The sequence below is a fragment of the Hyla sarda genome, chromosome 7 (genome assembly GCF_029499605.1).
Source record: "Hyla sarda isolate aHylSar1 chromosome 7, aHylSar1.hap1, whole genome shotgun sequence".
Classification (NCBI taxonomy): Eukaryota; Metazoa; Chordata; class Amphibia; order Anura; family Hylidae; genus Hyla; species Hyla sarda.
Genome location: NC_079195.1, coordinates 124,646,452 through 124,659,575, shown reverse-complemented (window position 1 = coordinate 124,659,575; position 13,124 = coordinate 124,646,452). Strand labels below are relative to the sequence as shown.

At 39.4% G+C, this 13,124-nt stretch overlaps 1 protein-coding gene across 1 annotated transcript in view; it reads left to right on the top strand.

Annotated features, from left to right (window-relative positions):
- The window catches only part of LOC130282437 (cGMP-dependent protein kinase 2-like), a 201,128-nt gene that overhangs the window by 80,206 nt on the left and 107,798 nt on the right, over window positions 1-13,124 (top strand). The window contains exon 3 of the mRNA XM_056530692.1: window positions 4,964-5,130. Coding sequence (XP_056386667.1) covers window positions 4,964-5,130 — 167 coding nt within the window. The remainder of the gene's footprint in view (window positions 1-4,963; window positions 5,131-13,124) is intronic.

Here is a 13,124-nt window from a genome sequence, read left to right as displayed (position 1 = left end):
TTGGGGTCATCTGAAGGCAATTGTCTATGCTGTGAAGATACGAGATGTGCAGCACCTGAAACTACGGATACTGGAAGCCTGTGCTAGCATTTCTCCTACGGTGTTGCTATCAGTGTGTGAAGAGTGGGAGAAGAGGGTTGCATTGATAATCCAACACATTGGGCAGTAAATTGAACACATTTTATAAGTGGTCAGAAACTTGTAAATAACTCATGAAAGAATAAAGTTATGTTAAAACCAAGCACATCATTGTTTTTCTTATGAAATTCCCAATAGGTTTCATGTGTCACATGACCCTCTTCCTATTGAAAAAACAAAAGTTGGATTCAAAATGGCTGACTTCAAAATGGCCACCATGGTCACCATCCATCTTGAAAAGTTTCCCCCCTCACATATACTAATGTGCACAAACAGGAAGTTAATATCATCAATCATTCCCATTTTGTTAAAGGGGTACTCCGGTGAAAAACTTTTTATTTTTTTTTATTTTTTTTTATCAACTGGTGCCAGAAAGTTAAACAGATTTGTAAATTACTTCTATTAAAAAATCTTAATCCTTCCTGTACTTATTAGCTGCTGAATACTACAGCGGAAATTCTTTTCTTTTTGAAACACAGAGCTGTCTGCTGACATCATGAGCACAGTGCTCTCTGCTGACATCTCTGTCCATTTTAGGAACTGCCCAGAACAGCATATGTTTGCTATGGGGATTTCCTTTTACTCTGGCAGTTCCTAAAATGGACAGAGATGTCAGCAGAGAGCACTGTGCTTGTGATGTCAGCAGACAGCTCTGTGTTTCAAACGGAAAAGAATTTCCACTGTAGTATTCAGCAGCTAAAAAGTACAGGAAGGATTAAGATTTTTTAAGAGAAGTAATTTACAAATCTGTTTAACTTTCTGGCACCAGTTGATTTAAAAAAAAAAATGTTTTTCATCGGAGTACCCCTTTAACCCCTTAAGGACGCAGGACGTAAATGTACGTCCTGGTGCGGTGGTACTTAATGCACCAGGATGTACATTTACGTCCTAAGCATAACCGCAGGCATCGGAGCGATGCCCGTGTCATGCGCGGCTGATCCCGGCTGCTGATCGCAGCCAGGGACCCGCCGTCAATGGCCGACACCCGCGATCTCGCGGGCGTCCGCCATTAACCCCTCAGGTGCCGGGATCAATACAGATCCCGGCATCTGCGGCAGTTCGCGACTTAAATGAACGATCGGATCGCCCGCAGCGCTGCTGCGGGGATCCGATCATTCATAACGCCGCACGGAGGTCCCCTCTCCTTCCTCCGTGCGGCTCCCGGCATCTCCTGCTCTGGTCTGAGATCGAGCAGACCAGAGCAGGAGATGACCGATAATACTGATCTGTTCTATGTCCTATACATAGAACAGATCAGTATTAGCAATCATGGTATTGCTATGAATAGTCCCCTATGGGGACTATTCAAGTGTAAAAAAAAATGTAAAAAAATGTAAATGTAAAAGTAAAAAAAAAGTGAAAAATCCCCTCCCCCAATAAAAAAGTAAAACGTCCGTTTTTTCCTATTTTACCCCCAAAAAGCGTAAAAATTTTTTTTTATAGACATATTTGGTATTGCCGCGTGCATAAATGTCCTAACTATTAAAATAAAATGTTAATGATCCCGTACGGTTAACGGCGTGAACGCAAAAAAAAAAAAAAGTCCCAAATTCCTACTTTTTTAATACATTTTATTTAAAAAAAAATTATAAAAAATGTATTAAAAGTTTTTTATATGCAAATGTGGTATCAAAAAAAAGTACAGATCATGGCGCAAAAAATGAGCCCCCATACCGCCGCTTATACGGTCATCAAAATAAAGTGATTATAAACGTACTAATTTGGTTAAAAAGTTTGTGATTTTTTTTAAGCGCAACAATAATATAAAAGTATGTAATAATGGGTATCATTTTAATCGTATTGACCCTCAGAATAAAGAACACATGTCATTTTTACCATAAATTGTACGGCGTGAAAACGAAACCTTCCAAAATTAGCAAAATTGCGTTTTTCATTTTAATTTCCCCACAAAAATAGTGTTTTTTGGTTGCGCCATACATTTTATGATATAATGAGTGATGTCACTACAAAGGACAACTGGTCGCGCAAAAAACAAGCCCTCATACTAGTCTGTGGATGAAAATATAAAAGAGTTATGATTTTTAGAAGGCGAGGAGGAAAAAATGAAAACGTAAAAATTTAATTGTCTGAGTCCTTAAGGCCAAAATGGGCTGAGTCCTTAAGGGGTTAAGGTGTATTCGTATAAATGGCCCACCCTGTATTTTATTTCAGCAGTACTGTACAGCTGCGGCGCTGGAAATAAACACAGTGTATGGAGCCAGAAGCCTTGGTTTCATATATTGTGTAGTGGTGGTGATCAATTACTGCAGAACAGCTCCCACTTACTTCAATGGGGGCTGAACTGCAGTAACCCAACACCACCACTAGAGAAAAAGAGCATGTTATCAAATGTGTACGCAAGTTTCCAGGCATCAAAAGTCTTAAAGTCCCCAGGTTTGTGCAAAATGTTAAACTTTTTGGGCTTGCAACTACACCACTGTTTATTTGCAAAAGTTATAAAACATCTTCTTCATGGGCCCTGATTTATTAAGATATGCAAAACAGGAAAGATTCTACCCAGAGCAACCAATCATAGCTCAGCTTTTACTTAACCACACACGAAATCTGAGCTGTGATTGGTTGTTGTGGACAAATCTCTGCTGTTTTTTTCTCTCTCTCACACATTTTGATAAATTTTACTTCTAGTACCATACCTGTGCAGAACAGCTGATCAGCAACCTGCCAGTCAACTATTGACGTCTATCTTGTGGGTCTGCAATCAAAATATTTTCCCTTTAAAAAAAAAAAAAAAAAAAAAGTATCTAGAAAAATAGATCAGCATAGACTTGTGTAATATAAGAACAGCAGCTCTGGTGGGGCACAGAAAGTAGTGGCTCATTCACACGGGCATTGTGCACTGGTAAATGGAGCTCCATTGGTCAGTCTGTTGGAACTATGCTCAGCTCCTGAAAACAACAGACACCTCATGGAACCTATTCAAATCAATGGGATCTGTTGGTACCAGGCGGTGTCAGTTCTGCTCCAACTTGTTTAGGGTCCGCTCAGTGAAGAAAAAGAGCAGAAACAGATCCTGAATAAGATGGAGCACAACAGACATGTGTTTGTTATATATTTTTAGCCAATGTTTCCCTTTTAGAGTAAAAAATAAATAAATGAGAATATTGGCAGACAATCCTTTAAACGGATTCAAAGTGTGGTACAGTGCCTGTGCATGGGACAATATTGTAATTGAATGAGCATGATTAATCTTCAAGCTGGGAAATGGAATTTTTCCCCATGGAAATTAAACAGGGTGCATGGTAAAGACAATAGAAGGCTACGGCACCGGAATTTACGAGCAGAATATCTGAGTCAATATAGCTTTAAACTCCTGCCATGGTAACAAAAGATTTGAAAAAGTGGGGAAGATTTATAAAACTGAAAGAAAAACTCATAAAAGTGCAACTTTTATTTCATATAGAGCTCCTGATTCTCTTATAAACCTATAAACATACGTCACAGATATATTTTAGGCATTTAGGCATGTCACCTAGGTAAGTTCCTAATGAGTGGTGTACTTTGACTACACCCCTGAAACAGTGCGTGTAACAATTAACTGACACAAAGGCACCTTCTTTCTTTAAGTTATTCTCCATAATTGAAGACTTAAATCCATTATGGAGTAGATGTTCAACTAAATTACAGTGAAGCTCCAGCTTTGTCTCTAGATTATATTACAGAATTGCAGAGCTTGTGCTTCCTTGATATAATATTATTAGAAGACAATAATAACCCTGTAGTTTTATGGGAACCTCTTTGTCAGTTGTTGTCAGTTGTGAGCAAGCGTTGTTTAAATCATATGATTAAATTTCAGCATCTGCCAAGTGCATTGATAAGTCTATTGTAAGCACTATAGTTGTTAGTTATTTCCTTGACTAGAATGCTAAAGGTTACCTTGCTGTTTCTATGTTGCTGTCACTTCAAAAGTCCCTGAAAAATCCCATGTCACCCACCGCTCGTTAAGACAAGACGAGCTTTAATAAGTCACTCTGCTGTTCAGTGAATACATTTTACTGAGTCATTTACTAGATTGGCAAAACTAAATTTTCAGTAAAAATAATTCTGAGCTTGACAAATAGTAAGACACAAATTTCCCTTTAGCTCCGATGATACGTTGTCGAACTGCCGCCCTCCCAATTGAAAAACAATTAGCTCTATGCCGAAAGGTTACAGTACCGCTGAGCCTTTCTGATATGACATTAATGATCATCATCGAAAATGCCAGACACAAAAACTCCCACAAGGAAACCATTTGGAGTTATTTTAGTGGCTAACAAAACATTTTTTTTTTATGTCACTTGAAAATGTGGAAGAGAATATTAGAGTCTTTGTCTTAAAATGATTACTGGGTACAGTCTCCCATGTGGAGATGCATTGAAATACATTTCTCTCTTCTCATCCTGAGGCAGACTGTTGAGAAAATTATATTCGCAATGACATTTATCCTCTGCTGTGTGAGGAAACAGCACAAATATTTATTTTTGCTGTGGAAAATTAGTTTCAAGCCCTTCACTGAATTGACTACTCATATCGTGAGCCAATGGCTCTTCTTAATGGCGAAACTCTGGCGTTATAATGATTATGTGGTTAATTTGTGAAATAATATATAACCAGCTGACCAATATAAGTACTGGGTGCAAGAGGTGCCTATTAGGCACCTCTCGCACCCAGTACTTACATTGGTCAGCTGGTTATATATTATTTGTCTTATGCCTAGAGGACATATTGTAGGTCGTGTACAGGACCGATATTTCATATTGTGCAAAGTTACCGTGGTTAATTTGTGTAAAGAAAATAGAAATCAACCATTTACTTGTATCCCTAGTTCTAAGAAGCTAATCACTGGAGCCATCATGAGTAATGACTTCTTAAGGCAGCTAGAAGCTTCACATGTTCGGAGGATTGTGGACTGTATGTATGAGAGAGTATACAGCCAGTCACAACTTGTTATTCAAGAAGGGGCAGCAGGAAACCATCTTTATGTTCTAGCAGGTAAGTTATAGGAACATTTGTCCTATTTTGTGCCAAACCAGTACATTCTTAATGGAAAAAAATGCATTCTTTCTGAGCCAGCAGAATGTGAAAAACATAAATTACACAATACTAAGGTACCTATAATACCGTGAATAGTTATGTATCAAAAGTGTGTTTGGGAAATGAAGATTATTCATTATACGATTAAAAGGTTATAAACTTTTCTAGTATGTTTGCTGTCATTCAGTTGGACGTTTGAGTAATAAAATTTGCACCTGGTTATGTGATAGAGGCCCAGAAATAAATCTTAAATACTTTGGGGTATGAACTAGTACCTAAAATACTTTGGGATCTGAGTCTGGGGCCAGAAACACTTTGGGGTCTGATTCTAGGGTCGAAAACAATTTGGGGTTGGAGCTTGAGGTAACAAAAAATTTAGAATTAAGGCTGGCCATACACAAATGATAGATGCAAATAAGACATCTCCACTCTTTACAACTGTTTTTTAACAACACCTGGCCAAAGATAATTTGAATAACAGACTTTATAAAAACAATAAAATTAATTCTTTACAACACATTTCCAGGTCGATATAACCTCTTTGTCAGGTACCTGATGAAGGACATCAGATCAACATGTAAACGCGTTGTACAAAATAAATGTTGTTGTCCTTATAAAGAATGCCATGAGTATTTTCTTCAACATGGTTAAGCTAGGAAATCAATGCAGGTATTATGTTTGTATTATTCCTGTGTGGATTGCTGAATCCATGCATTCATGTGGCTTGATCATTGTGTTTCTGCTTGCACAACATAGGCCAGTGATCATCCATTTTTCTTAATAAGTTGTTTTTTTTTCTTTCCTTTAAAGATTTTAAACTATGAAGCATTGACTATTTTTGTATTTTTCACTAGCTAAGTGTAAGCCCTGATGATTTAGGCAGCATCAGCTGACTATCTGAAGTGTATGGTGTTGCGCTGTCTCCTAACAGTATATGTCAGGGTAGGGAAGGATCAGGTATGCTGAATTTCAAATACTTCTTCTCATGGAGATAAGATGCCAACAAAGAAGCCTGGTATGGAGCTTTTTCGCATTTTAGAACACACACATATGTACAGTGGGGATCAAAAGTTTGGGCGCCCCAGGTAAAAATTTGTATTAATGTGCACAAAGAAGCCAAGGAAAGATGGAAAAATCTCCAAAAGGCATTAAATTACAGATTAGACATTCTTATAATATGTCAACAAAAGTTAGATTTTATTTCCATCATTTATACTTTCAAAATAACAGAAAACAAAAAAATGGTGTCTGCAAAAGTTTGGGCACCCTGCAGAATTTATAGCATGCACTGCCCCCTTTGCAAAGCTGAGACCTGCCAGTGCCATGGGTTGTTCTTAATCATCATCTGGGAAGACCAGGTGATGTCAATCTCAAAAGTTTTAAATGCCCAGACTCATCTAACCTTGCCCTTAAGGATTTAGCCCTTTTTCACCTTAAGGACTCGGCCGTTTTTTGCAATTCTGACCACTATCACTTTAAACATTAGTAACTCTGGAATGCTTATAGTTATCATTCTGATTGCAAGATAGTTTTTTTGTGACATATTCTACTTTAACATAGTGGTAACATTTTGTGGTAACTTGCATCCTTTCTTGGTGAAAAATCCCCAAATTTGATGAAAAATTTGAAAATTTTGCATTTTTCTAACTTTGAAGCTCTCTGCTTGTAAGGAAAATGGATATTCCCCAAAAAAAATTTTATTCACATATAAAATATGTCCACTTTATGTTTGCATCATAAAATTGACGTGTTTTTACTTTTGGAAGACATCAGAGGGCTTCAAAGTTCAGCAGCAATTTTCCAATTTTTCACAAAATTTCCAAACTCACTATTTTTCAGGGACCAGTTCAAGTTTGAAGTGGATTTGAAGGGTCTTCATCTTAGAAATAGCCCATAAATGACCTCATTATAAAAACTACACCCCCCAAAATATTCAAAATGACATTCAATCAGTGTTTTAACCCTTTAGGTGTTTCACAGGAATAGTAGCAAAGTGAAGGAGAAAATTCACAATCCTCATTTTTTACACTCGAATGTTCTTGTAGACCCAATTTTTGAACTTTTACCAGGGGTAAAAGGAGAAAATTTATACTTAGTTTTGTAGCCCAATTTCTCTCGAGTAAGGACATACCTCATATGTCTATGTAAAGTGTTCGGCGGGCACAGTAGAGGGCTCAGAAGCGAAGGAGCGACAAGGGGATTTTGGAGAGTACGTTTTTCTGAAATGGTTTTTGGGGGGCATGTTGCATTTAGGAAGCCCCTATGGTGCCAGAACAGCAAAAAACAAAACAAATGACATACCATTTTGGAAACTAGACCCCTTGAGGAACATAACAAGGAATGAAGTGAGCCTTAATACCCCACAGGTGTTTCACGACTTTTGCATATGTAAAAAAATAAATAAAAAAAATTCACAAAAATGTGTGTTTCCCCCCAAATTTCAAATTTTTGCAAGGGTTAATAGCAAAAAATACCCCCCAAAATGTGTAACCCCATCTCTTCTGAGTATGGAGGTACCCAATAAGTTGACCTGAAGTGCAGTACGGGCGAACTACAATGCTCAGAAGAGAAAGAGTCATATTTGGCTTTTTGAGACCAAATTTTGCTCGGGGGGCATGTCGCATTTAGGAAGCCCCTATGGTGCCAGGACAGCAAAAAAAAAAACACATGGCATACCATTTTGGAAACTTGACCCCTCGGTAAACGTAACAAGGGGTTAAGTGAACCTTTATACCCCACAGGTGTTTCACGAGTTTTGCATATGTAAAAAAAATAAGTATTTTTTTCATACCTAAAATGCTTGTTTTCCCAAAAATTTAACATTTTTAAAAAGGGTAAAGGCAGAAAATACCCCCCAAAATTTGTAACACAATTTCTCCCGAGTACGGCGATACCCCATATGTGATCCTAAACTGTTGCCTTGAAATAAGACAGGGCTCCAAAGTGAGAGCGCCATGCGCATTTGAGGCCTAAATTAGGGATTGCATAGGGGTGGACATAGGGGTATTCTACGCCAGTGATTCCCAAACAGGGTGCCTCCAGCTGTTGTAAAACTCCCAGCATGCCTGGACAGTCAGTGGCTGTCTGGTAATACTGGGAGTACTTGTTTTGCAACAGCTGGAGGCTCCGTTTTGGAAACAGTGGCGTACCAGACATTTTTCATTTTTATTGGGGAGGGGAGGGGGGCTGTGTAGGGGTATGTGTATATGTAGTGTTTTTTTACTTTTTATTTTATTTTGTGTTAGTGTAATGTAGTGTTTTTAGGGTATAGTCAAACGGGCGGGGGTTCACAGTAGTTTATCGCTGGCGGTTTGAGCTGCGGCAGAGAATTTGCCGCAGCTCAAACTTGCAGCCAGATACTTACTGTAAACCTCCGCCCATGTGAGTGTACCCTGTACGTTCACATTGGGGGGGGGGGGGCATCCAGCTGTTGCAAAACTACAACTCCCAGCATGCGCTGACAGACTGTACATGCTGAGAGTTTTAGTTTTGCAACAGCTGTAGGCACACTGGTTATTTATCACTTTGTGACCTAACTCAGTGTTTCACAACCAGTGTGCCTCCAGCTGTTTGACCAGGAATCGCCGCAGATCGCTGGACTGAATGACCCCCCTGGGCGATATGCCGCGATGCCTGCTGAACGATTTCAGCAGGCATCCGGCTCCGGTCCCCAACCGGCTAGCGGTGGGGACCGGAATTCCCATGAGCGTATGTTTACGCCCTGCATCCTTAAGGACTCGGAATGCAGGGCGTATCCATATGCCCTGCATCCTGAAGAGGTTAAGCAAATGTCTAGAAATCTGAAACTGAAAATAGTTGACGCTCACATAGCTGGAGAAGGCTATAAGAAGATAGCAAAACGTTTTCAGATGTCAATGTCCTCTGTTCGGAATGTAATTAAGAAATGTCAGTCATCAGAAACAGTGGAAATTAAAGCAAGATCTGGAAGACCAAGAAAAATATCAGACAGAACAGCTCGCAGGATTGTGAAAAAAGCAATTCAAAACCCTCGTTTGACTGCACAATCCCTCCAGAAAGATCTAGCCGACACAGGAGTTGTGGTACACTATTCCACTATAAAGAGATACTTGTACAAATATGGTCTTCATGGAGGAGTCACCAGAAGAAAACCTCACCACAAAAATCAGCATTTTAACTTTGCAAATGAACATATAGACAAGCCTGATGCATTTTGGAAACAAGTTATGTGGACCGATGAGGTTAAAATTTAACTTTTTGGCCGGAATGAGCAAAGGTACGTTTGGAGAAGAAGGGGAACAGAATTTAATGAAAATAACCTCTGTCCATCTGTTAAGCGTGGGGGTGGATCAATCATGCTTTGGGGTTGTATTGCAGCCAGTGGCACAGAGAACATCTCACGAATACAAAGAAAAATGGATTCAATAAAATTTCAGCAAATTTTGGATGCTAACTTGATGCCATCTGTGAAAAAGCTGAAGTTAAAGAGAGGATGGCTTCTACAAATGGATAATGATCCTAAACACACCTGAAAATCCACGGGGGATTATATCAAGAGGCATGAACTGAAGGTTTTGCCATGGCCTTCACAAACTCCTGACCTCAACATAATTGAAAATCTATGGATAGACCTTAAAACAGCAGTGCGTGACAGACAGGCCAGAGATCTCAAAGAACTGGAAGACTTTTGTAAGGAAGAATGGGCAAAGATACCTCAAACAAGAATTGAAAGACTCTTGGCTGGCTACAAAAAGAGTTTACAAGCTGTGATACTTGCCAAAGGGGGCAGTACAAGATATTAACTCTGCAGAGTGGCCAAACTTTTGCAGATGCCATTTTTCTGTTATTTTGAAAGTGTAAATGATGGAACTAAAATCTAACTTTTGTTGACATATTATAAGAATCTCTAATCTGTAATTTGATGTATTTTGAAGGTTTTTCCCTCTTTCCTTGGCTTCTTTGTGCACAATAATACAAATTTTTACCTGGGGTGCCCAAACTTTTGATCCCCACTGTATAGTGTGACTCGGTGAGGTAGCTGTCATGCAACAACATATGTGTATAGACAGCTTTAATCTGGTGTTCTATAAGGGCTTTAGAACTATAAAAAGGAGTGAGATATTTGTCTGAAATTCTGTAGTGTGCATAGCTCTTCACACAGTTTAGCCCCCTGATGTACAGCTTCAAAAGAAATCAAGTGTGTGTGTGTGTGCACAATGTCTAACTACTTACTGGTACACTAAGCTTGGCACATGGAAAAATAATGAGGTGTACTAATGGTGTGATGCACAGTTCGTGACGCCAGGGTAGTGTTAACCACCACACTCCAAGGTTAAACAGCTCTCCTGGGCCAAACTCTGGGGACAATAATGACCAAAGATGCAAGGCTTCAGAAAACTACAGAAAAATATTTTACTGAGGTGAGGATGGATGTTGTAACCTTTGCAGTACAGATTAGAGCAGAGGAAGTGCAGAGTAACCCTTGGGAGCCTTTTGTCTTGCTAGGATTTGTGCTACCTCACAATTGACTGGCTTCTAGTTACTTCAGACTTTAGATTTTAGACTTTAGACTTTTAAGCTTTAAACTTGTGACTTGAGACTACCCATACTAAGTTAACACTCACTGTTGTAGTTTCCACCAGAGCTTTTGCTTACCTAATCTCCTGCTATCAACCTGTTTGATGTGGTGCTTGAAGATGCGTTACTGACTTTTGTTAATTCTACTTGAGGTTACCACATACACTACTTCTCCTAACTCCTCTTTACACTGTACCTCAGCTCTCCTCCACTCCTAACTAACTAACTAACTCCTCCCCCCTTCTCTATTTAAGGCCTAGGCTAGGGGGGATCCCATTGGGTATCAGGATCACATGGTTTACTCTGCATTAGCTTCCTTAAAGGCACAATAACACTGTTAACCATTTACATAAACTTTAATCACAAAATAACATATATCTACATATGATGTGAACTGCTATGGGGACTAGGATGGCATCACAATATGCCAATCTATTAATGGCTGACCTAGAAGAGCAATTTCTGAATACCCAAACTCACAAACTATCCTACAGATACTATAGATACATTGATATTTTCACTATTTGAACTAAAGGCAAAGAAAAACTCCAAATGTTTCATGATGCCTTCAACACATTTAATCCATCTATCAAATTCAAAATGGACTTCTCTACAGTAAGTGTGAACTTCCTGGACACCACCGTAACTAATAAACAAGGACATAATACAGACATCTGTATACAGAAAACCCACAGACTGATCCAGCTATCTACACAATTCAAGTTTCCATCTGTCCCACACCAAGAAAGGCATCATATACAGCCAAGCCATCAGGTACCACCGCATCTGCTCCAACACTGATGACAGAGACATGCATCTACAAAGACTAGCTGAGAAATTTAAACAAAAAAGTTACAAACCAAGGACTATCAATAAGAAAATCCATTCTGCTCTTCAAACACCACGTGAACACCTGTTACAATACAGAGAGAAAAAAACCTCATCACGCATACCACTGGTAGCCACATACAATCCGGGCCTTGAGAAAATTCGCTAAATCATCAAGGACCTGCGGCCAATATTAGCTGAAGATGAGGTGTTAAGGGAAATCTTCCCTGAACCTCCCATCTTAGCCTTCAGTCAACCACCAAATTAAAAACAAAAGCTGGTTAATAGGAAACTAAACACAGAAACATCATATACAGACAATGGGATCAGACCATGCAGCAAACCCCGCTGTAAACTCTGCCAACACATCTGCACAAAATCTGAGGCCATCCACAACAACAGGACATACAAAATCAAAGGACTATACTCCTGCACCATAGAGAATGTAGTCTACATGATACAATGCACCAAGTGTGACATGGGATGTTAAATTGGTGAAACCAGCCAGCCACTCAATAAAAGGATGAACCTTAACAGATCTTCCATCAACAACCATAAAGAAAATGACTATTGCACCCCAGTTGGACACCATTTCACCCAAACAGATCACTCCATACATGACCTTAAAATCAAGATTCTGAAAAAATCTTCCAAAACACCCAAGAAAGAAAGACATTTGAACCCAAAATGATAGTTTTTTATGATTCAAGGAAAAGAGGACTTAATATGGATTTTAGCTTCTTAGCCCATTATCAAAACTTCCTATAAACTGTGCTTCATTGTCTTCTCTCTGTACCAGCCACAGTGAGGTGTCTGAAGGAGGACAGGGGTCATTGCTACAGACCAGTAAGTTGTCTGTATGTTTCTGTGGAATACACTTAGGTCAGCTCAGCTCCTGCCCCAGAGACAGGGTCTGTTCTCTGTCAGTCTATAGATCCCCATAACAGTGTCCATTCACAGCTCCCCCATAACAGTGTCCATTCACAGCTCCCCCATAAGTGTGTCATTCACAGCTCCCCCAAGTGTGCCATTCACAGCTCCCCCATAAGTGTGTCATTCGCAGCTCCCACTTTCCCCCATAAGTGTCATTCACATCGCCCCCATAAATGTTTCATTCACAGATCCCCCTATAAGTGTGTTATCCAAGGAACCCCAGTGTGAGATTTGCATATCCCGCAAAGGTGTATCATCTTAAAAAAAAAAAAAATGCATCATCCAGAGATCCCCCATGAGTGTATCCTCTACAGATCCTAATAACAGTCATCTTCAGATTATGCAGGGAAGTGATTCTGGGGTCTGTATTATGGTGGGGTCTGATTCTGGGGTCTGAATTAAAATGCTTATCCATGCTAAACAAATACTTTATTGGCTGTTGTGGGCAATCCCCTCTCTTTGTATTGTCCTCACTGTAAGTGTACAGCAGGGACAATATATTGAAAACATTCAGAAAAAAACACTTACCTTGTGACAAGCCACACCCCCACAAACCCCACCCATAATAAGCCACACCCATTATAAAGCCACACCCATATTTGGGTGTGGCACATCAAGTGACTTCCCTAATATAG